Source organism: Neovison vison, chromosome 3, assembly GCF_020171115.1.
Source record: "Neovison vison isolate M4711 chromosome 3, ASM_NN_V1, whole genome shotgun sequence".
Taxonomy (NCBI): domain Eukaryota; kingdom Metazoa; phylum Chordata; class Mammalia; order Carnivora; family Mustelidae; genus Neogale; species Neogale vison.
In genome coordinates this window covers 198,545,520-198,565,244 of record NC_058093.1, presented here as the reverse complement: position 1 = coordinate 198,565,244, position 19,725 = coordinate 198,545,520, and the positions used below count along the sequence as shown (strand labels likewise).

The 19,725-nt window shown below is 59.7% G+C and overlaps 1 protein-coding gene across 9 annotated transcripts in view; it reads left to right on the top strand.

Moving 5' to 3' along the window:
* The window catches only part of NCOR2 (nuclear receptor corepressor 2), a 207,698-nt gene that overhangs the window by 71,317 nt on the left and 116,656 nt on the right, over window positions 1-19,725 (top strand). For all 9 annotated transcript variants that reach the window (XM_044243522.1, XM_044243527.1, XM_044243526.1 and 6 more), the window contains exons 4-7: window positions 891-1,018; window positions 2,524-2,701; window positions 8,484-8,663; window positions 11,388-11,501. In XM_044243522.1, coding sequence (XP_044099457.1) covers window positions 891-1,018; window positions 2,524-2,701; window positions 8,484-8,663; window positions 11,388-11,501 — 600 coding nt within the window. The remainder of the gene's footprint in view (window positions 1-890; window positions 1,019-2,523; window positions 2,702-8,483; window positions 8,664-11,387; window positions 11,502-19,725) is intronic.

Here is a 19,725-nt window from a genome sequence, read left to right as displayed (position 1 = left end):
TGTTTCTATCCTTTTTACATTTTTAGGAAAGATTTATTTATTTAGTTGAGAGACAGGAAGAGAGCACCAGTTGGAGGAGGGGCAGAGGCAGAGGGAGAAGGGGAGAATCTCAAATAGACGCCTGCAGAGGGTGCAGACTGTCACGGGGCTTGATTTCAGGACCCTGAGATCATGACCTGAGTTAAAAACCAAGGGCTCAGCACTTAGCCGATGGGGCCACTTGGGCGCCCCTCTGTGCTTTTTATAAAAAATCTTTTAATGGGTTTCAAACCAGTGTAGTTGACAGTCCGGGTACGTCTAATTTGTTATCGTTCGGTTTTTCCCCAGAGGGTCACGGACGCTAGGTGGCATTTTCCTGAAGAAGGGGGGGGCGGTTTGCCTGCGGTTTATTGTTCTGAATATGGTCTGAGTTTTTGTATGTGACACACGTGTGTGGCTTTTTCCTGCCGCAGAGCAGACCCGGGAATCCCAAGGCGGCACCTTGTCCTCCAAGCTGGCCGGTGAGCCTCCCGGGCCGTCGGTGCTGGCGCTGTCTAGTGCACCCCCCACTCCCCTAGTGCCCGGTTGGTGGACAGGCGAGCTGCGGCTTTTCCAGCTCTCTGCTGACCTGTGGGCTCGGCCGTCTCCTCCAGAAAGAGGGTGTAACCGTCGAGCTGGGTGGCAAGGGTGAGGGACCGAGGCCACACACCCACCAAGTGCTGCAGGTCGGCTGGTGATCGGTCCTGGGCATGCCTTCTGGTCACCCTGGACCTCGGAGCCACATGTGGACGTGGCCCGTGGTCCTGCTCAGGAGCGAGCCCTGGGCAAGGAGTGCGTGACTTGGCCCCCTGTGCCTGTGACTGTGAGGTGGGCTGCCTTCGCTCATGCTCTTCCTGGGTCTGTCGCTGCAGGACGTCGGGCTGCTCGAGTACCAGCCGCACCCCCGTGACTACACCTCCCACCTGTCTCCTGGCTCCATCATCCAGCCCCAGCGGAGGAGGCCCTCCCTGCTGTCCGAGTTCCAGCCTGGGAATGAAAGGTGAGGAGAGGCTGGCCCACGGCCTGGCTCGGAGCCGCAGCCTCGTTTCTCTTGCCGGGGAACGGAGGTCTGGGCTGGAGCAGGGCCCGGCAGGGTGTGAAATGGGGGACGGTCAGGCTGTGTGCTCGCCCTTGTCCTGGTGCAGCTGTGACTTGGGGCAAAGAGAGGGGTGAGCATGGAAGAGCCACCACAGCCTTCAGTGGTCTCTGGCTACGTGCCTAGGCAGGAGAGGTCGGCCAGCAAGATGTGGGGGGGCAGCGCTGGGGGTCCTGGTTGTGAGGGACATGTTGGCAGCAGTGGTCACCTGGGGAGCCCCCTTTCTTCCCTCCCTTTGTCCTCCCCTCTTCTCTGAGGCCTTTTCTGTCCCTCAGCTGCCGGATGAGGCATGTGCCCAATGCTGGGCTGGCCTGCCTTTCCTTCAACCCAGGTGGGAAGGAGGGAAGGAGCCAGTGCAGCGGGATGGGGACCCCAGGGAGGGGAGGACCAAGGTCAGAGCAGGACTCCGAGATGCTAGATCATAATAGCACTAATGCTAGGAATCCTGACATGCTGGCTGTGGACACACAGTGGGGATCCAGGGAGCCTGCGGTCTCACAGGGGAGAGGCACACAAACACCACACAGGATAACTCCAGAAGGACCTCCGGGGTGGGGGTCGGTAGTACCTCTCTGGCCGGGATGGCCAGGAAAGGCCTCTCGGAAGGGGGGCTTGTCCATTATGTAGCTGGCCATCCAGAGAGCTGGGTAAAGGCACTCCAGGCAGAGGGAACAGCATGTGCAAAGGTCCAGAGGGGAGAATGTGCTTGGAGCATTCGGGGAGGGCATGAATTGAAAAGCTTTTCAGCAGGGGCAGTGTTGAGGCTTGTCCGGTGAGGAGCAGGAGCTGGAGGTGGAGTCTGGGATCCTGGCTCGGCTGTGTGCGCTCGGGCCAGGCGTGTCCTCTCTGGGTCAGTTTCGTCCTCTGCAGACTGGGGAGCAGGTTAAGGAGAGCCGGTCGGGAGGGATGAGGCTGGACAGCTCCCATCTCTGCCCCAGGCCGCCCGAGGCCAGAGCGCCGTGGTCGGCTGGCAATGGCTGCCTGGGGTGGGTGACGCATAGATAGCGTCATGTGTGTTACATCATCTGTGCGGGACCCCCAAGGCTTTTCGGATTTGGCTGTGCCCACGAATCAGCCAGGGTTCTCGTTTCAGTGCAGAGTCCGACTCGTTGGGTCTGGGGAGGGACTCCAGACCCTGCATTTGTCAGCAGCTCTGAGCAGGGCTGGAGCCGCTGGTCGTGGGCCCCGCTCAGCGATGGGGGAGCAGGGAACCGCCACTCCGTCCTCTTCCTGTAAACAGTCAGGGAAGGGTGGCGCGCAGGGAGGCAGGTCTGCGATGGAGTGCTGCCTCGTCGCGCGTCTTTCCCCAGGGGGGCACTTGTCTCTCAGGGTCCCAGAGGGGGTGGCGCCCAGCAGGTGCCCAGCGGGAGGGCAGTAGATGTGATTCTCCATGTCCCGGCCTCCCGTAGGTCCCAGGAGCTTCACCTGCGGCCCGAGTCCCACTCCTACCTGCCGGAGCTGGGCAAGTCAGAGATGGAGTTCATCGAGAGCAAGCGCCCTCGCCTGGAGCTGCTGCCCGACCCCCTGCTGCGGCCCTCGCCCCTGCTGGCTGCGGGTCAGCCCGGGGCCTCTGACGACCTGTCCAAGGTAAGACGCCCCGGGCGGGGACGCCGGACGATCTGCGTTTTCTTCTGCTATTGAACTGGGCGCCAGGTGAGGGGTGGGCGTGGCGGGCTGGGGCACAGCTGGGGCAAGAGGCTGGGAGTGGGACTGAGGGCAGGGTGCGCCGAGGCTGGGCAGAGGCTGGCTCCTCGGGTCGCTGCTTGGCTGGAGATGGACCACACCTCCCCGGGCGTGTCCAGCCTGCAGGGCCACCGTGCCACCCGTGCCCTGCAGAGTTCCTTCGCTCGACTCCTCTTTAGAACGGAAAGTCGAGCTGAGATGGTGCCTGGAGCATGTGCATCGCTTAAGCGCCTACGGCATGCTGGTGTGGGAGTTCCTGCTGTTTCAGTCACTCTCAGGCCCACTGAGGCCGGAAGCTTCTTTGGTGTCCATTTTACACAGAGGAAGCCGACGGAGGTGCCAAGGGAGGGATCCTAGCCAGTTCCCTGGCCACCCTGGAAGCTATTGTACTGCCACTGCCCGGGATGGCACAGGGACTGCGGCCATGTGACACGCTCATTTTTGGCCAGCTGAGTGACGGATGTCACCTCTGCCCGGGCTGAGTGTTTCTTTTCGGCTTCTTCATGACTGTGGGGACGCACGTTAGCTGGTTAACAGCCTCCCGGCTGCTGGGTATGGCCCACGCTCCTCTTCCTGCAGCTCGGGTGGCAGTGGGAGCCAGGCCAGGAGATGGAAGTGGCCCACTTGGGCCTTCCGGATCATCTTCTCTGCCTGATGCTGGTTAGGATTGAATGGTGGGATCCTCGCCGAGGCGGGTCCTTTACTGGGGGCCTGGCCCAGAAGGGGTATTCCCGTGGTGGCGGTGGCGATGGTAGTTCGCATCAAGGGGGCTTGCCAGGTCGTGCGGAGTGTGAGCACGGTTCCGTGGCCCGTTCCCAGCCCCGTGAAGTGTGATCACAGACCATATTTCTTATAAAGGGGCCCCAGCTTGGGGGGGAAAGACACTCCCCTATGGTCGCTGGGAAGTGGGCCCTGAAGGCCAGACAGCCTGGGTCTACAGCCCACCCCGGTCCACCAGGCTGTCCTGCCGAGGGCTTCCCCTCTGGTGCCCCTAGCGGGCCGTCTGCCTCTGTCCTCCCAGTGCCCGCCATCCCCGCCCTGGCACTGAGTCTGTGCCCTCCCCCTGCTTCCTGACTGCGCAGTTTCCTGGGAGGGATTTGCCATTAAGAAAGCGGTTTCCGTAAGTGGGTCTTGGACGATAGGCAAGTGGCGTTATGTGTGAAGGGGCGTAGGGCCATGTCGAGTGGCCAGGCCGAGGGCCATTTCAGGGAGCCTTGATTTCCTTCCTGGGGACCGGAGCCGTCAGTGGGTCGTGCCCCCTGCTTCTGTCCAGTTCTGTCCAGAGAACAGGCCGGCAGTTGTCTCTGGCCAGCCCCCGTCAGGCCTCAGCTGCCCACCCAGTCTGGGCCCTGGAATAGTGGCTCAGAGCCTTCAGGCCTTTGGTCCTTCTGGGGGTCTCCCCATGCCCTCCGCGGCCCTGTGATCCTCTGCAGCTCCCTGGGGAGTCTTAGTCTTTGTTTCTGTTTCTGTCCCTGTGTCTCTGTCTTCTCTTCCTGGACCCTGGGAGTCGGGGGAGCAGTGGGCCCAGCGTCAGGGTCTGCCTGGACCAAATTGCTTCAGGCTGCTTGCTAATAAGAACATTTGGAAAGTCTGAACAGATTCTGGGCAAGGGAGGAAACCAGGGGAGAACACAACTCTGAAAGTGTTCAGATGTTTTTTTGCGTCTGCTTTGTGGAATTCAGCTGTCTGCATGAGACAGGAATTCAGTGGGATTTTTTTTTTTTTTTTTTTTTTACAGCCCTGCCCTGCCCCCCAGAGCCAGCTGTGTTCCTTTTTCATATAAAAACGTTCTGTTTCATAATGCTTCCCTGCCCTTGAGCCTCTGGAGTTTTGTGGTATCAGGCTTCCTTTGGAATGCATCAGACTTTGTTTTAGGTGAGTTTAGAGTCATCATACGTGGAACCATTTCTGAAAGTCTCTTTGTCTGTTGGGCCTCTGTTGGCTGAAAGGGACAGAGAACCCACGTCAGTCTAACTTAAGAATGAGTCCTGGCTCGTGTAACTGGAATCCAGGCTTTGTTGACTTCAGGCACAACTTGATCCAGGTGACATGATGTCACCAGGTCCCCATCTCCGTCCCTCTCTTTGGTCTGCCATCTTCTGTGTGGTCTTGACGCGTTAACAAGAAGGCAGTTTGCGACTCCAGCCCTTCCTCTTCCCGTGTACAAGGACAGCATAAAGGAAGAGCTTTCCCTCTGTCTCTGCTTTTCTAGCCATAGTCGTTTTCTTTCCTTGCCTGTGCGTGGGGTCCTTGTCCATGCTGGAACCCCTCATTGTGACTCCAGAGTGGACTCTGAGTGCCCGAGGCCAGCTCTGACCCTGCCTGAAGCTGGGACGAGGGGGACCTCCCTGGCCACAGGGCTTTTGCTGCCCTTGAATTTTGAGTAATGAGTTTTCTGTTCTGTGTTGGCCTGAATTTTACACAAGGGCACCCGATGGGGGAAATGGTGCCAGTTGCTACCTGGCGACCGACTGGGTATGGGTTTGTCGTTTTGCTCTTGTGGCTTTGGGCTGAAGAGGCCAACAGCCATCGGGAGAACCATCTGGAGGCCCAGTAGCCAGGCGCCCTCGGTCCCATTCCTGGAAAACTCAGTTACGGAGAAAGCACTCTTTGCCCCTGGGTGTGCATCGTCGTCTTAAGCAGAGGTGAAATCCCCGTAACCTGAAACTAACCGTGTGAAAGCGAGCGGTTCAGTGGCATTAAGTACCTTCACGATGCTGGCCAGCCTCTGCTTCTGCTAATTCCAGAACGTTCCAGAACGTTCTCACACCCGGAAAGGAGACCCCACAGCCATTAGCAGTCGCTCCTGCTTTCTCCCCAGTGCCTGGCAGCCACCTGTCTGCTTTCTGTTTTTTTTTGTTTTTTGTTTTTTTTTTTTGGATTTGCCCATTCTAGATGTTTCCTATGAATGGAATCCTATAATACGTGGTCTTTTCGGTCTGGCTTCTCTGACTCAGCATCACGCTCTCGAGGTTCATGTACGTTGTGGCACCGATCGGGGCTTTCTCTTCCTTTTTGCGGCCGAATCGTGTTCCATTCTGTGATGATCCACGTTTTTTGGTCTGTTCAGCCAGGGGTGGACCCACTTGTGCATTTTTGGTGAGAATAAAAGCTATGCCTGAACCGCAAGTGACAAGAACACATTGAAGAAGACAGGCCTTACCCATGAAGAATTTAAGGCAGCTTCCAGCAACTTTTCCAGCGGTTCCCAGCAGTAGCCAATTGCTTCATCTAAGCCCTGCGCTGACCCTGCCAGCTCTGGGATAGAATTTCTTTCTGCTGGTGTTGCTCGTGAGGACTGTTCCTGGTCGGGGTTCTGTTTATCTTCCTCCTTGGTCCTGGTGGAAGGTCGGAGAGGGGAGGGGAGGTGTCTCTTACAGCAGATAATGCTGCCGGGCTCCAGGACCCACGTCACCCACCACCTTCTGTCTCCAGAACCCTGAGCCATGACCGAGTCTGCGGGGAGAGACCAGCCACGTGCCCTGGGTGCACAGAGGAGGGGGCAGATCTCAGTTAGGGGCTGGGGAGTGGGGGGGGGGGCGTGCATGGGAAGGGGAGTCGGGTTTCAGCTGACCCAGAGGTGGAGTCAGGTGTTGTGGGCAGAGGGGATGGATTGTGCAACGGCCCCCAGGAGCTGGAGCACATGAGCTGATTCTGGTGTGGTGTATGTGAGGTCAGGTCCTCCTGTTGGGGTGTAGTTAGGGTCCCAAGCCCACTGAGTGTTTTTCTTAGGGAATTTTTCTTTTATGCAGTTTTGCCACTAATTTCAGGGGGTCCTGGACTGGTTTTGTTTCCCAATACAGTGGTGGGTGACTAGTTGGACAGAGTCCAAAATGCAAACCTGAGCTGATTTGCCACCTGGCTGGCCACTGGGTTAGCGCCCTCGTGGGCCTGCGCCTCCATATCCCAGTTCGCTCGGCTGCATAGTGGGGACAGAGTGGCAGCCCCCGTGTGGGAGTCTGGTCGGCAGGGTGTGCTGAGGACGGGGACGGGCCGAGCAGGGAGGTTTGATTTCTGCGGCCTCCCTGTGGACACGGCCTGAGCCGTGTGGAGGCCACGTGGTTGGAAGGACTTGGGGCTTTTCTGCATTTCTCGAGTGTTCTTTTAATTAATTAATTAATTCATTCATTCATTTATTTATTCGAGAGAGAGGTAGAGCGAATATGCGTGCATGTGAGCGGGGAGAGGCAGAGGAGGAGGGAGAAGCAGACTCCCCGCTGAGCAGGGAGCTGGACACAGGACTTGATCCCGGGACTCTAGGACCATGACCCGAGCCAAAGGCAGGGTCACTTTACTGACTGAGCCCCCGCAGGCGCCCCTCCCCTGAGTGTTCTGGGTGGAAGGTCTCGAGTCCCGACGCCAGCTCTCTCTACGTCTTAGAGGAAAGCGACGAGGACAGAAGGCAAACCCAGTGACATCCTGAGAACCATCGGGCCACGCGGGCCTCGTGAGGGTCTGCGTGTGGGGGAGGGGTGGATGCAGGATGGCACAGCCTCTGACAGTCCTGAGATGGGGAGCACTTGGCAGCCCCTGGGGTTGCAGTTGTCCCAGGAAATAATGTGTCCTCTGTCCTCTGGGCGCAGCTGCCGTGGGGGCAGGGAGGCGGCGGCCTGGAACTCCTCCCGGGGCCTCTGCTGCCAGCAGCTGCCGGCGTGGCCTTGAGGACAGCTCGAGCATGGGCTGGGTTCTGCCCGTGCTGGCCACGAGGCCTGGAGCGCGAGTTTGGGGATGGGACAGTTCCAGCCTTACAGCAGTCAGAGAAGCCGGGATCGTCCCATTGTACAGATGAGGAAGCTGAGGCAGGAGCAGGTCCCTGATGTGCTTGTGGTCACAGCACTGGGAGGTGGCTGAGTGGGCTGGGATCTGAACCTGGGCCCTTGCCCGTGAGCGCTCCAGAGACAGGGACCGGGTTTTGTTTTGTTTTTAATCTCCTCCTCCCCAGGGTGCTCCTGGCTCAGGCGCTCCGTAAACCTCCACTGGAATGAGTGTCAGCGTACAGCCCAATGAAGGGTTCCCTTGTTTCTTTAACCCAATTTTGAAAACGGCTTCATGACACAAAGAGTAATCCTCCAAGAAGGAAAAGCAGAAAAAGACCGATCCCTGGCAAGGAGGGCATGGAAGCCCCGCGCCTGCTACCCATGGCTCCTTGTGCCTCTCTGTGGCTTGTTCCCGTGATTCTCGCGTTGGTCTCTATGAAAGTCTGTAACTTGCCGATTCGGACAGAGTGCTGTGATCAGATGTTCGTGGAGGGTCTGCCGGGGCCAGGCCTTGGGGGCTGGGACATGGGGGTCTCAGTGCTTGCTCTTGGGGGGTTTGGTTCCGTGGGAGGACGCCGCCAGGCAGGTGGAGCAAGAGAGAGGCCTGCTGTGGGAAGGCGAGGTCTTTGCAACTTGAGGGGAGCTTGTGAAAACTTCCATAGAGGAGGGCATAAGGGATCTGACCTCTGCGGAGTGGGCAGCGGGTTGGGCTGGGTTCCCCTCCCAGGCAGGAGGCCAAGGATGGGCAAAGACAGGGGCGGGTGGGCTTGGTTGGCAGTCCCACTTCTGGGATGTGGGATCTGTCAGGGTAGACGTCCTGTGTGCCAGGGCCTGAAGCTGCCGTCGCTGGAAGCTCGGGGAGCGTGGCCGGGCCTGCCGGCTGGGGAACCCCCTGCGCTGACGCCGTGCTCCTCTTCCCTCCGCTGCAGGACCGCAGCCTGGCGGGCAAGCTGGAGCCCGTGTCCCCTCCCAGCCCGCCGCACGCCGACCCTGAGCTAGAGTTGGTGCCTCCGCGGCTCTCCAAGGAGGAGCTGATTCAGAACATGGACCGGGTGGACCGGGAGATCACCATGGTGGAGCAGCAGATCTCCAAGCTGAAGAAGAAGCAGGTGCGGGCGGGCGGGGGCGGGGCGCCGGAGAAGAGAGCCCCGGGGACGGCAGGGAGCTTGCGCCGGGCCTGCCAGTGTGCCGGCTCGCTTTCCTGCCCCGACGTCCCTCTGGGTCAGAGCGGCGTCCTGTGCTGTGCACTGCTGTCCACGGGGCTGGAAATGTCTGGGTCTGTGCGGCCCACCGGGGCAGCCACCAGCCACGCGTGCCACGCGCATGTGCGGTGAGGAACTCGACTTCCAGTTTAGTGTGGCTTGAATTAAACGACACCTGCCCTTGAAGGAGCTGTGTCCTGTGGCTGCTGTACCAGCCGGCCCCGGGGTGCGGGGCGAGGCCGGGACTCGCAGCCAGGCTCCCGGGTTTCCGATCTTCCTCTGCCGCGCCCCAGTGATGTGGGGAGGGCGGTTACCTCTCTGTGCTTCACGCTCCTGGACGTACCACCTGACCCTGGCGGTGGCCCTGGAACCCGGAGGGCGAGGCCTCAAAGCTCTGCCTCAGAACAGTCACCTCCCCCAGCCTCAGTTTCCTTTCTGTGAAACGGGAATGGAGCCGACAGCTCATGCTAGGGTTCTGAGGTGGGAACGGGGTCGTGTGGTAGAAACATGTTTATGGTAACCACGGAGACCAAAGAGAAGTTAATACAGAGATTTGTGATAATTTTACGGTTTAGTTTTTAACATTAATTGATATAAAATTAATCGATGATCTGCGTTGTCCCGGATCCTCTTAGGCTTCCCTTTGGCATGTTCAGGTCTCTGCTCAGACACCCCGTCCGCAGCGGGGCCCTCCTGGCCTTCACAGGAGCCCTCGTCCCCAGCCACCCTCTATCCTGGGGTCAGCAAATCCAGCCAGAGCGGGCTTGATGCCTGTGTTGGCAAATAAAGTTTTATTGGCACACAGTCACGTTCATACGTGTTGTCTGTGGCTGCTTTCTAGACACAGTGGCAGAGCCGTGTGGGCACAGCAGACACCGGGCGGCTGGCTGAGCCTAAGGCATCTACTCTTGGGGCCGTCCCTGTATTGTCCCCGCAGTCTTCTTGATGGCATCACCATCTGAGGGACTACACATCCTGCTTTGTTACCCTGGGGACCTCTCCCACTCGAGTGTGAAAGCGGGGTCCTCGTCTTGCTGCTCATGGCCACGCTCCGTGCAGTGCTGGCACAGAGGAGGCGCTCGGTAGAAACGGTTGATGGAGTCCGGGCGATGCCGTCTTGACCCCGAGAAGCATCTGGGTTGCCCCTGGGGGAAGCAGGGTCACACTGGGTCGTAAGGAAGCGTGGGCTTCGAGTAGGGTCAAGGGTGGCCCCCGGCCACTGTGGGCAGCAGGTCAAGCCAGCTCAGAGTCCTGTAGGCAGCTGTGGAAGGAGATCCAGGTTGCTGGTGGATTCTAAGAGGGCATCAGGGCTGTTGCCTGGAGGGAAGAGCTGGGACTTGAGCATGGCCCAGCAGCTGGGCCGGTCACTGAGGTTTAGCCGGCTGTCCCTGACCTGGGGGACAAGAGGTGGTTTTCCAAGATGGTGACTTAGGCCTCCTGAATGGAGGCCAGGCCCTGGTTGAGGTCAGGCAGCGTTTCCAAGGGCAAGGTGGGAGTACTTTGGTTCCTCCAGGCCTGGCTCTGGGATGGGGCTGCCGCCACAGGTCATGTGCACACATTTGTGATTGTGGCTGGAAGCCAGGTGGCCCAGAGCAGCCCTTGATCAATTGGCGGGGAGGGGGTAGATTTCCAGGGTTGGCCTGGCTGCCCTTCTGGAAGCTGCCGCCAGGGGTCACTGTGGGACTGAGGCAGCTTGGCTCTACCAGCCAGGCCTGGGTTTTCTGGCTCCTTCTGCGTGGCTCGTCTTGGCTGCCTTTTTGAGTTTATATTGTTTCGCTCATGGTCCGTGGTCGTGGGTAGGCTGTGCATTAGGAGCACAGAGTGGTGTTGTGTTCTCACTCTGGAGGCCCTCTCCGATTGTGCCACCGGGCATTGGCCTTCTGGGTGCCCTCGGACCAGTGTCTTCAGCTGTTTGGTCTTCACTTTCCCTTTGCGGAAGCAGGCGGACAGCGGCGTGAAGGGATGTCCTGCGGTGTTTGGAGGACAAGGGTCCAGCATGTAGAGCAGCAGGCAGGGGAGGGTGAGGGGGTGTTCGCTCGGTCCCACGCCCGCTCCGGCCTTTGCGTTTACCCCTCATATCTGCTCTCCACACGAGAGAACTTTAGCCATTTCCCACTTAGAGAGCGAGGAAGTCCTCGAACTAGGGTTCCAGTACACACAGCTGCGCTGCAGGGTCCGCAGCCTTCCCCGATGGAGACAGTCCTTAGAGCTATGAGGAGGAGGATGGCTGCGGGCTTGTCGAGAGCCCCCAGCCGGGCTGCACGTGCACCAGCGTGTCTGGGAGGCATGGTGATACGCCTGTGTCCCACACCAGGAAACGGCTGCCCAGCATGGCTCGGCAGCTTTGCTCTCGCTCACCGAGTGAGCTCCTAGGTGGTCAGAGCGGGATTCGAACCGAGAAGGGCTGGCCGCACCACTGACAGCCGGCAGCGGGCCCTTCCCTGCCCAGTGGGGCCCTCTCCGGGGCTCGGGGTCCCCTGGTGACTCAGAGGAAATGGTTAGCAGCCTGACTTCCTGTGCGAGTCCACTGGGCCCGCCGGGCTGCGCGGGGCCGCCCCTCCGCCATGGGGGTACTCCCTCCTGCCTTCGCCCGCCGGGGTGCTCACCGCTGCTCTCTCCCCCTTCCCACAGCAACAGCTGGAGGAGGAGGCCGCCAAGCCCCCAGAGCCCGAGAAGCCCGTGTCGCCACCACCCATCGAGTCAAAGCATCGCAGCCTGGTGCAGATCATCTATGACGAGAACCGGGTATGCCCCGCCCCCGCCCCGGCCCGGCCCGGCCCGCGGGGCCTCCCTCCCTGTTCCCCCACTGGCCCTGCGCTGGCTCCCAGGCGGGATGTGGGTGTTGCCGGGAAGGACCTGTTTTCTTTCTGGGCCTCAGCATTCCTGTCTGAAAACTGGGGACCTCTGCGGTCTCCCACATGTGCACAGACCTGGGTTTGGGAGCGGGAGCAGGAAGGGTCAGCCCATTCAGGGCGGCTGTGGCTGTTCTGCTCAGGCGTGCTGACGGGTGTGGACTGTGGCCGGCCAGTAGGACGCAGGGGGATGGTGTAGGCGTCAAGTTGTAGGAGAGCCTGAGGGGCTAGTTGATTGGAAGGTGGGGGTGGGAAGGACTAGGCGATCAGTTTGGCGCTCACGCAAAAGAAATTCCTGTAATGCAGAGGATGGTAGTAACGTCTTCTTTATCATGAACAGTAACAGCAGACCTTAGTTGAACAGCTCCTTTTCAGGCAGTGGGCCGGGTTCTTTACATAGCAGTCCCGGGAGGGTACGTACAGGAATTGTTTCCACTTAACACAGGAAAAAAAACGAGGCCCAGAGAGGTTAGGTGACCTGTCCAAAGCTACACAGCTAGAAAGTGGTGGAGCTGGGACTCGAACTTGTGGGTCTTAGGGTCCCAGATCATGAGCACCGGCCTCTGCTGACATAATAGCCTTAGAAGGGGCTTTGGCACGGTTGAACACAGGGTCTGTAGCAGGCTGTGGGGGCTCCTGGAGATCTGGAGGGCAGCTGCGGGCTGGTTGGAGGGGCCTCGGTCCTGGGGGAGCGACTTAGCGTGTCTCCAACGGGCTTGTGCCTGAGAGCTCAGCTTCCGTGACTTATAGTGGACTCTGCAGACGTGCTCGGGGCCTGTGGATGTGAGTCCACTCCCTTGTTTGACAGATGAGGAAACATGAGTCCCCACAGAGGGACTCTTCCTTGTCTGAGGTCACACGGTGAAGCGTGCTGGATGGGGGGGACCACTTCTCCTGCCTTGTCTCCTCTGGGTCCCCCGCCCCGCGCCACCGCCTGTGCAGGGGTCCTGGCCATCCTTCCCAGCAGTCACTGCTGTAGGATCTGACCCTGGCTGCTGGACCAGTGCTCAGAGCCCAGGTGGGGGCTGGGGTTCTGGGGACTGGGAGCTTCTGGAGCCTGGGAGTGTGTGCTTTTGTTGCGTGTGGCTGTCGCTCCCCATGGGGACCTCCTGGATCGGTTGGATCGGCGTTGCTTCCACCTCTTGAGGCAGCACCGGATGCCGGTGACCCTGAGGCTGCCAGGGGTCTAGAGTGCGTGCTGGGCCCCCTCCCATACCCCGGCCCCCACCCCAAGTCCCACTCATAACAATCCTGACGCTAGGAGAGCCGCTGGGCCACACAGGCTTTGGCCAGATGCCCTGGCTTCCTGCCCCGTCTTCACCATCCCTTGGCTTTGTGACCTTGGGCACCTGACTTACACCTCCCTGTGATGCACCGGCAGAGTGATGATAATTCTAGCACCTCCCTGGCCCGGTGGTGTGGGAACGAGGTGAGTTCATCGTGAGGTGCCCTCAGAACAATGCCTGGCACTGGGCAAGCTCTCACTGGCGCGGGGGCTGGTGCCAGCGTTCTCTTCTGGCTAGTGCTTACGCGGTATGTGCCTTCACGTAATTCTCTCCTGATGTGCATGAAACAGGCACTGTTCTTCTCTCTATTTTACTCATAAAGAAACTGAGGCTCAGAGAGGGAAGGTGAGCTGCCTGAGATGGAACAGCAGGTACGCTTTGAGCTGGGCATGGGAGAGCCAGGGTTGAGCGGCCTCCAGGAGCCCGTGGTGGAGGCACAAGGGCAGGGCTCCCGAGTGTCGCCCAGGCAGCCCTCTGCCGACCCTCCCTCTCTGATCTTTGGGTGAGAGAGCGGGCATGCAACCCTCTGGCAGCTGTGGAGGCAGGTTGGTGGCTTTTGCCTCTGGTCCTTGGTCCTCGTCATGGGCTCGACCGGTTGGGAGTGCCTTTGGTGCCCTCTGTGGGAAGCTCGCTCCTCTTCCCAGCCCCGCGACTGGCCCGCCTTGCCCTGGGGTTTGTCCCTTGGGTGGCACCAGGTCTTCCCCAAGAGCCATGTCTGCAGAGCGAATTGGTCTCTGGCTCCCTGGCCTCAGCACTCCCCCTATCCCCCAAGAGCGGTTAAGACACCCCCCTCCCAGTTCTTCCAGGATGGTCTCCCTGCCAGAATTCCCGCCTCCCGTCCAGATTTTCTACAGCTTCTGTGTGAGTGGGCAGGTGCCGGGGGAGGGGGCTTGGACTCCAGGCCAGCCTACGCCCGGATGAGCTGGGTGGTTTATTTTTGTCTCAGGTCTTTGGTTGCTCTGGGTCCTGGCTATATTCTTGAAGTCACAGGGTGGATGCGGCTGAGATGGCTTTGTGAACTGTGGAGTCCTGTCCCAGAAAGGGTCCTGTGCGTCGAGACTCTCGGACACAAGAGACAGGAACGCAGCTCATGCTGGTTGAGGCCCAAGAGGGGTTCCTGAATCTTCCAGTGAGAGTTGGTGTTGGTCGCTTCAGGCGTGGGTGGGTCCAGGCTTTCAGCTGAAGAGGTCTGGGAGCTGTGGGTCCTCATCTCCGCTCTCTCCGTGCCAATGTCCTTCTCAGCCGGGGTTCCCCAGCGCAGGGAGAAGCTGCGGCCTCCTCAGCCCACGTGCCTCCCAGGGCAGATGGGAAACAGTCCCAGGCTGGGTGCTCGCTGGCTGGCTGGAACACGTGCTCATTTCTCAGCCAATCCCAGGCCCGGGTGGAGGGGGTCTGACGCCACTGATGGGTCAGGACTGGGTCTCAGGCCCACCCTTGGAGAGTCCTGGTCCCAGGGACTAGTTAGAGGGAGGAGGATTCTCCCAAGGGGAGAGGAGGCTGGCCAGGCACACACAGCCTGTGCCCCCCAACCTCGGGCGGGTGGTTACCACGTTGGGGTCCCAGAGTGCTGGCCCTGCCCCGTAGGCCCCAGCCCCATAGGCTGGGGGCTTCGAACCCATTTCCTGGGATTGCAATGCGGTGGTGTCCCGATGCTGTAGGAGTGACTGGGTTAGATTAGACTGAAGCTCTGGTCGTTTCCGTGAGGCCACTCAGTAGCTGTGAGTGGCGGGTTAGGACTCGAACCCTGGTTCCTGGGATGTTGAGAGCCGACCCCTGCTGGGTAAGGTCAGGTTGCTTGGGGGGCATGGCACTCATCCTCTCTATCCTTTATTTGTTCATCCATTCAGCAGCCATGTAAATGAACCCTCTCTCTGTGTCTGCATCTGTTCCAGGCAGTAGGGCACAGCAGTGACCTTGGCTCACTCGCCTGGATTCTCTCATGGGAGAGACATAAACCCACAAGTCAACACACGTGGGCATATGGTTGATCCAAGGATTTTGCCCCTTATTATCCCTGAATTTCCCTTTTTCTCTATTTATACCCTCACTCTGCCCTAGCCTCGCTGGCGTTTACTCTGCCTACCTCAGGACCTTTGCACTGGCTGTGCCCTCTGCCTGGAGCTCCTTTTTTCCACTGGGTTCATTTCCTTGCTCCTTCGGCTCTTTGCTCTAGTGTCCCCTTTTTAGCAAGGCCCGATACAAGCCTCCACTTAATCTTAAAAGCCTTTCAAAGAACATTTCTCCTCTTCCTGGCTTTAATTTTCTTTTTTGCCCTTGTTCCAACTCCACTGGACATGATTCACATTTTGTTGTTTATTCTGTTTATTGTAAACAGAAGTTCTGTGAGAGCAGGCATCTTTGTGTCTGTTTCCCAGCTGTATCCCGAGCTCCTGGAACCGTGCCTGGCACTTAGTAGGTACTCAGTAAACGTTTTTTGAATAAATGCAGGATGGCAGAGAGGAGGGGAGACTCTTTCCCTTGGAAGAATCCTCTGGTTTTGGGGCCACTGGTATGGGTCCCTGGCCCCAGTGGAGATTAGCTTGGAGGGGGGTCCCTCCACGCAGGCTGAGCCTGGGGGTCTGGAGGCTGGGTGGGCAGGAAGCCCCGCAGCTGCCTTTAGCAGGAGCAGCCAGAACTTACTGCCCCTTGGGGGATCAATAGGATTAAATTTTAATCCTCCTTCCTTCCCTGCTGGTTCCTCTGAGAGGTGGATGACAAGGGTCTGTCTCTAAATGCCTTGCCGGCTGGAAAACGCAGCTTCCCTGCCAGGCAGGGCCTGTCTTGGTTTTCTGCATATTGGACTCTGGCTCATTATCCATTCGGGGCACACGGGTGAGACGCCCAGCAAGCGCAGCGGGAGCCGGCTGGGCAAGGCTTTTCCTGCCTCCCAGGAGCCGCCTGTGTTCTAGGGGCGGGCAGGTGCCCACAGATGGCGGAACAGGAGGCAGAGTCTCTGCAGGGCCCCTGGGGGCAGGAACTGGGGGGGGAGTGGGCTGGGATTGGGATTGGAAGCAGTGAGTGGGCCATCCCCCCACCCCCAGGAAGAGAACATTCTGGTGGGGGAAGGGGGGGTTCCCCAGCACAGGCAAGGGCCCAGAGAGGGGCAGGGTCTCATTTGATCTTCGAAAGGAGTGTGTGGGGCATGAGGAGGTGGATGCCTTGTGGGTCTAGGAGCGGGCTCACCCTTCAGAGCTCGGGGACAGCAAACACACGCAGTGCTACCGGAGGCTCATGTAGTCTGATTCTGTGGGAACCCTGGCCGGTGGCCGTTTGAGGTAGACTTCCTGGGGGGTGGGCAGGACCTGGACTCGGTCCGCAAACATGGGTGCCGCTGGGACAAGCCAGAAGGGTGTTTCCAGGGCCGAGGACGACCAGGCGGTGAGGAGGCTGCACCGGATGGGGGCAGAGCCTGTCCATGTACACTCGTGTGCGCGCGTGTCCGCGCGGACCCGTGGGTGCGTGCTGTGAGTGAACACACACGTGTGTCTGTCGCTCGTGTGGGGCACACCTGTGGTGACTGGCGCCCTGATGAATGAGGAGGGAAGCAGAGAGTAAGACCCCGTCTTCTTTTGTCTTCTGTTTCAAGCATTGTATGAGTAAGGATGCTGTTTTGTTTCCATTTTTTAAAAGGGGATTTATTGGAGAGCGTACGAGCGTGCACGTGCATGGTGGGGCGAGGGTCAGAGGGAGAGGGAGTCACCAGGAGTCTCCATGCTCAGCACGGAGCCTGATTCGGGGTTTGAGCTCTTGACCCTGAGATCACGACCTGAGCCAAAACCCAAAGTCGGGTGCTTCACCGACTGTGCCGCCCAGGCGCACCCGGTACGGGTTTTCTGTAACATGATTAGGGCTCCTGCTGGCTCAGTCGGCAGAGCATTTGACCCAGATCTCAGAGTCTCCAGTTCAAGCCCCACGGTGGGGCGTGGAGCCTGCTGAAGGAAATAAATAAGAAGGAAATAAATACAGAATGTGGTTAGGGCACGTTAGCAGGTTAACATGACTAATAGAGTTACTAATAGTACTAATAGTAGGTTTGGGAGCTGAGACCATGAAGGATTTTTTGGAGCATTTCGGGGGTCCAGGCACCCCGAGGCCAGCTTCAGACTCCGTGGCCCCCCTGAGCTGTGCCTCGGGCTTTCAGAGCAGTGCTCTGGTCTGGGCGCCCCCCTGCCTCCAGCCTCCGTGAGTGCGCATCCTAACTATGCCTGGGATCCAGGCTTCCTCCGATTTCATCTTCTGCACGTAGCGCTGTTGGTGTGGTGAGTTCGTTAAGGCAAATTCTGCCCTCCCCCACCGTACGTCCCTCATCACACGCCCCACGGAAGCTCTGGGCCGTGTCTTCAGGCCCCGTGTGGGGACGAGCGCTCTGGGCTTCTGGGGTCCTGCTTCCCCAAGCCACTATAGTGCTTCGCAGGTGGACATAGTTTGGGGGGGAGGGTGCCGTGGATGGGACGTTGGGGTGTTGGGCCTTCTGGGTAGGTGGGTGCGTGGGTGCTGCCCCCATTGTGCAGATGGAGAGCTTGAGGCCCGGAGCTCAGGCCAGGATAGGCAGCTGAGGAGCTAGAGTGGGGGCGGGGGGTCACTGGTGGGGGCCAGCCCGGGTGAGGGTCTGGAGCCCCTGCCCAGGAGGAGCAGGGTGTGTGTGTGGGTGTGTGTGTGTGTGTTTGGGGAGAGGGATGCACGTTTGTAACTAGGTAGCTGTGCTCACGTGGACGCAAGTGCAAGTGCGCATGTGCTGGCTCACTTGGAGTGCACGTGTGCCCTGCACCTGCGTTCACACACGTGTGTGCACACAGGCCTGTTGATGGCCTCGTGTATCTGTGTGTCTGACTTACGTGCATGCGTGGCCGTCCTGCGTTTAGGTGCTCACACGCAGGTGTGTGTGCGTGTGTCTGAGTGGGCCTGTGGATGACTGTGCACGTCTGTGAATGCGCATGTGCGTGAGCACCTGTGGGGCACACCTGTGGCAGTTTGTGTACTTACACACCCCTGCAGTTGTTGGCACACTTTTAGCTGTGTGACACATGCTGGTGTGGATGTGGACCGGTGTGCCTGGGCACATGTGTATGCGAATGCGTGTGTGTGTGTGTGTGTGTGTGAGAGAGAGAGAGAGAGAGAGAGAGAGTCACCTTGTGTGGCACACAGATGTGGACAGTCGTGCCCTTACAGACGTAGGTATGGGACATGGTCCCGCAGGCCCACCAGGTTTGTGTGCACCTGTGTATGCAGGTGACCGTGGGGTTGCATGGCCCGGCACAGCCCCCAGGCTCTCTGGCCACCGGGAGGTCTGGCTGCCTAGACCACAGGTTCCCCTGCCGGAGTGCGGTCTCTTGAGTGAGACCCAGCCTGCCCCCCGCCAAGTTTGGTGAGAGCTCCGTCCTTCCTGACGGCATGAGCTCCCGGGTTTGTCCCCTGGGAGCTGAGCCGGGCACCCTCTGGCAGTGGTCTTCCAAAGGCCAGGCACTGTGGGGGCCCCCCTGAGACCCTCCGAGGAATTCGGCTTCGGTTCCTCAGGTGGCAAAAAGCTGTCAGCTGAGGGCGCGGGAGGGAGTATCGGGAGCGAGGCCGAGTCCGTGGCCCACACCTGTGTTCCCTGCCGTGCTCCTGGCTGGCAGGGAGCTGTCGCCCTCCGTTTGAAGGGGGATGTGAAGAGGGAAGGGACAATATGCATGTCACTTTGTTCCTTGCAGAACATCCTTGTAAGAGTGCTGGGGGTTTGGTAGCCCGGGTGAGTGTGGCCACTGGGCTGATGGGGAGACCGAGGCCCAGACAGCTGGGGTGGCTGGCTGAGGCTCAGAGCAGAGCTGGCTCCCAGACCTTGCCCCTGGTGGACAGGTTGTCCTTGACGGTGAGACACGGTGAGAAAGCCCTGCCTGTGTGGGAGAGAGGCCCAGTAGGCGGGATACCCCCCCCGCCCCAGTTCCCCGTGAATGGACAAGCACACTCCTCCCACTCTGCCCCTTCAGGCTGAGCCAGAGAAGTGGGATGGGGGTGGGGACGGAGCAGGAGCAGTGTTGGGGGCCCGCGCCACGGAGGGGAGGTGCCCCCAGCGCAGCGTGAGGCGGTGGGCCAGCTGGGAGCCATCCTCTCCCTGTCCCTGGAGCTGCTCGCTTCCAGGCGGGCTGCAGGCGGCGTGGCCCAGAGCTCAGCTGCCTTGTGTGTAAATGGGCTGATGCTGGAATCTTCTGAACAGGGTTCTTGCAGGTGTGCAAACATCTGGGGCACACACAGGCTGCAATAGAGGGCCTGGCCCACGCAGAGGCCCCCTCGTGCGAGCCATGGCCTGGTGCTTGTGGTCGCCAGCCCATAGGGAGCGGCCCGAGTGGCTCCGTGGCCCTTGCTCCAGGCATCATGCGGTCCAGTCTTGCCGGCGCTGCGGCACCGCAGGGTCGCTTCGGTATCGGTGGGTAAATGGGCGGGGGGCATCTCTGGGAAATCGTGGTGCGTCTTAAAAGGCCCCAGGCTTGCTGAGGGCCAAGGATTGGAACAGAGGGGAGTATTAGGAGCCGAGGTGTGGTTCACACTGGGCACGTGCTGGCAAGCTGGCGGCCCAGGGCAGCCTGTCTCCTGCGCTCCAGGTGACTTCAGCACCTGAGGGAGGGGCCTCCTCTCTGTTCTCGTCTCCAGGGGCTGCAGGAGGCCCCCTCTCTGGGAACCCCTTATCCCGATGTGGTTGAAGATGCAGTCTGCTGTGGCTCGTAGGACACAGGCTTCCGGAGCCCCCACCACAGGCCTTGTGCCCAGATCCAAGACCCATGCTTATGCTTACCTGTGTGATGGGCAGTTTCCGGGGGCCCAGCCATACCCTTCCTGGGTTTAGCTTCTGTCTTT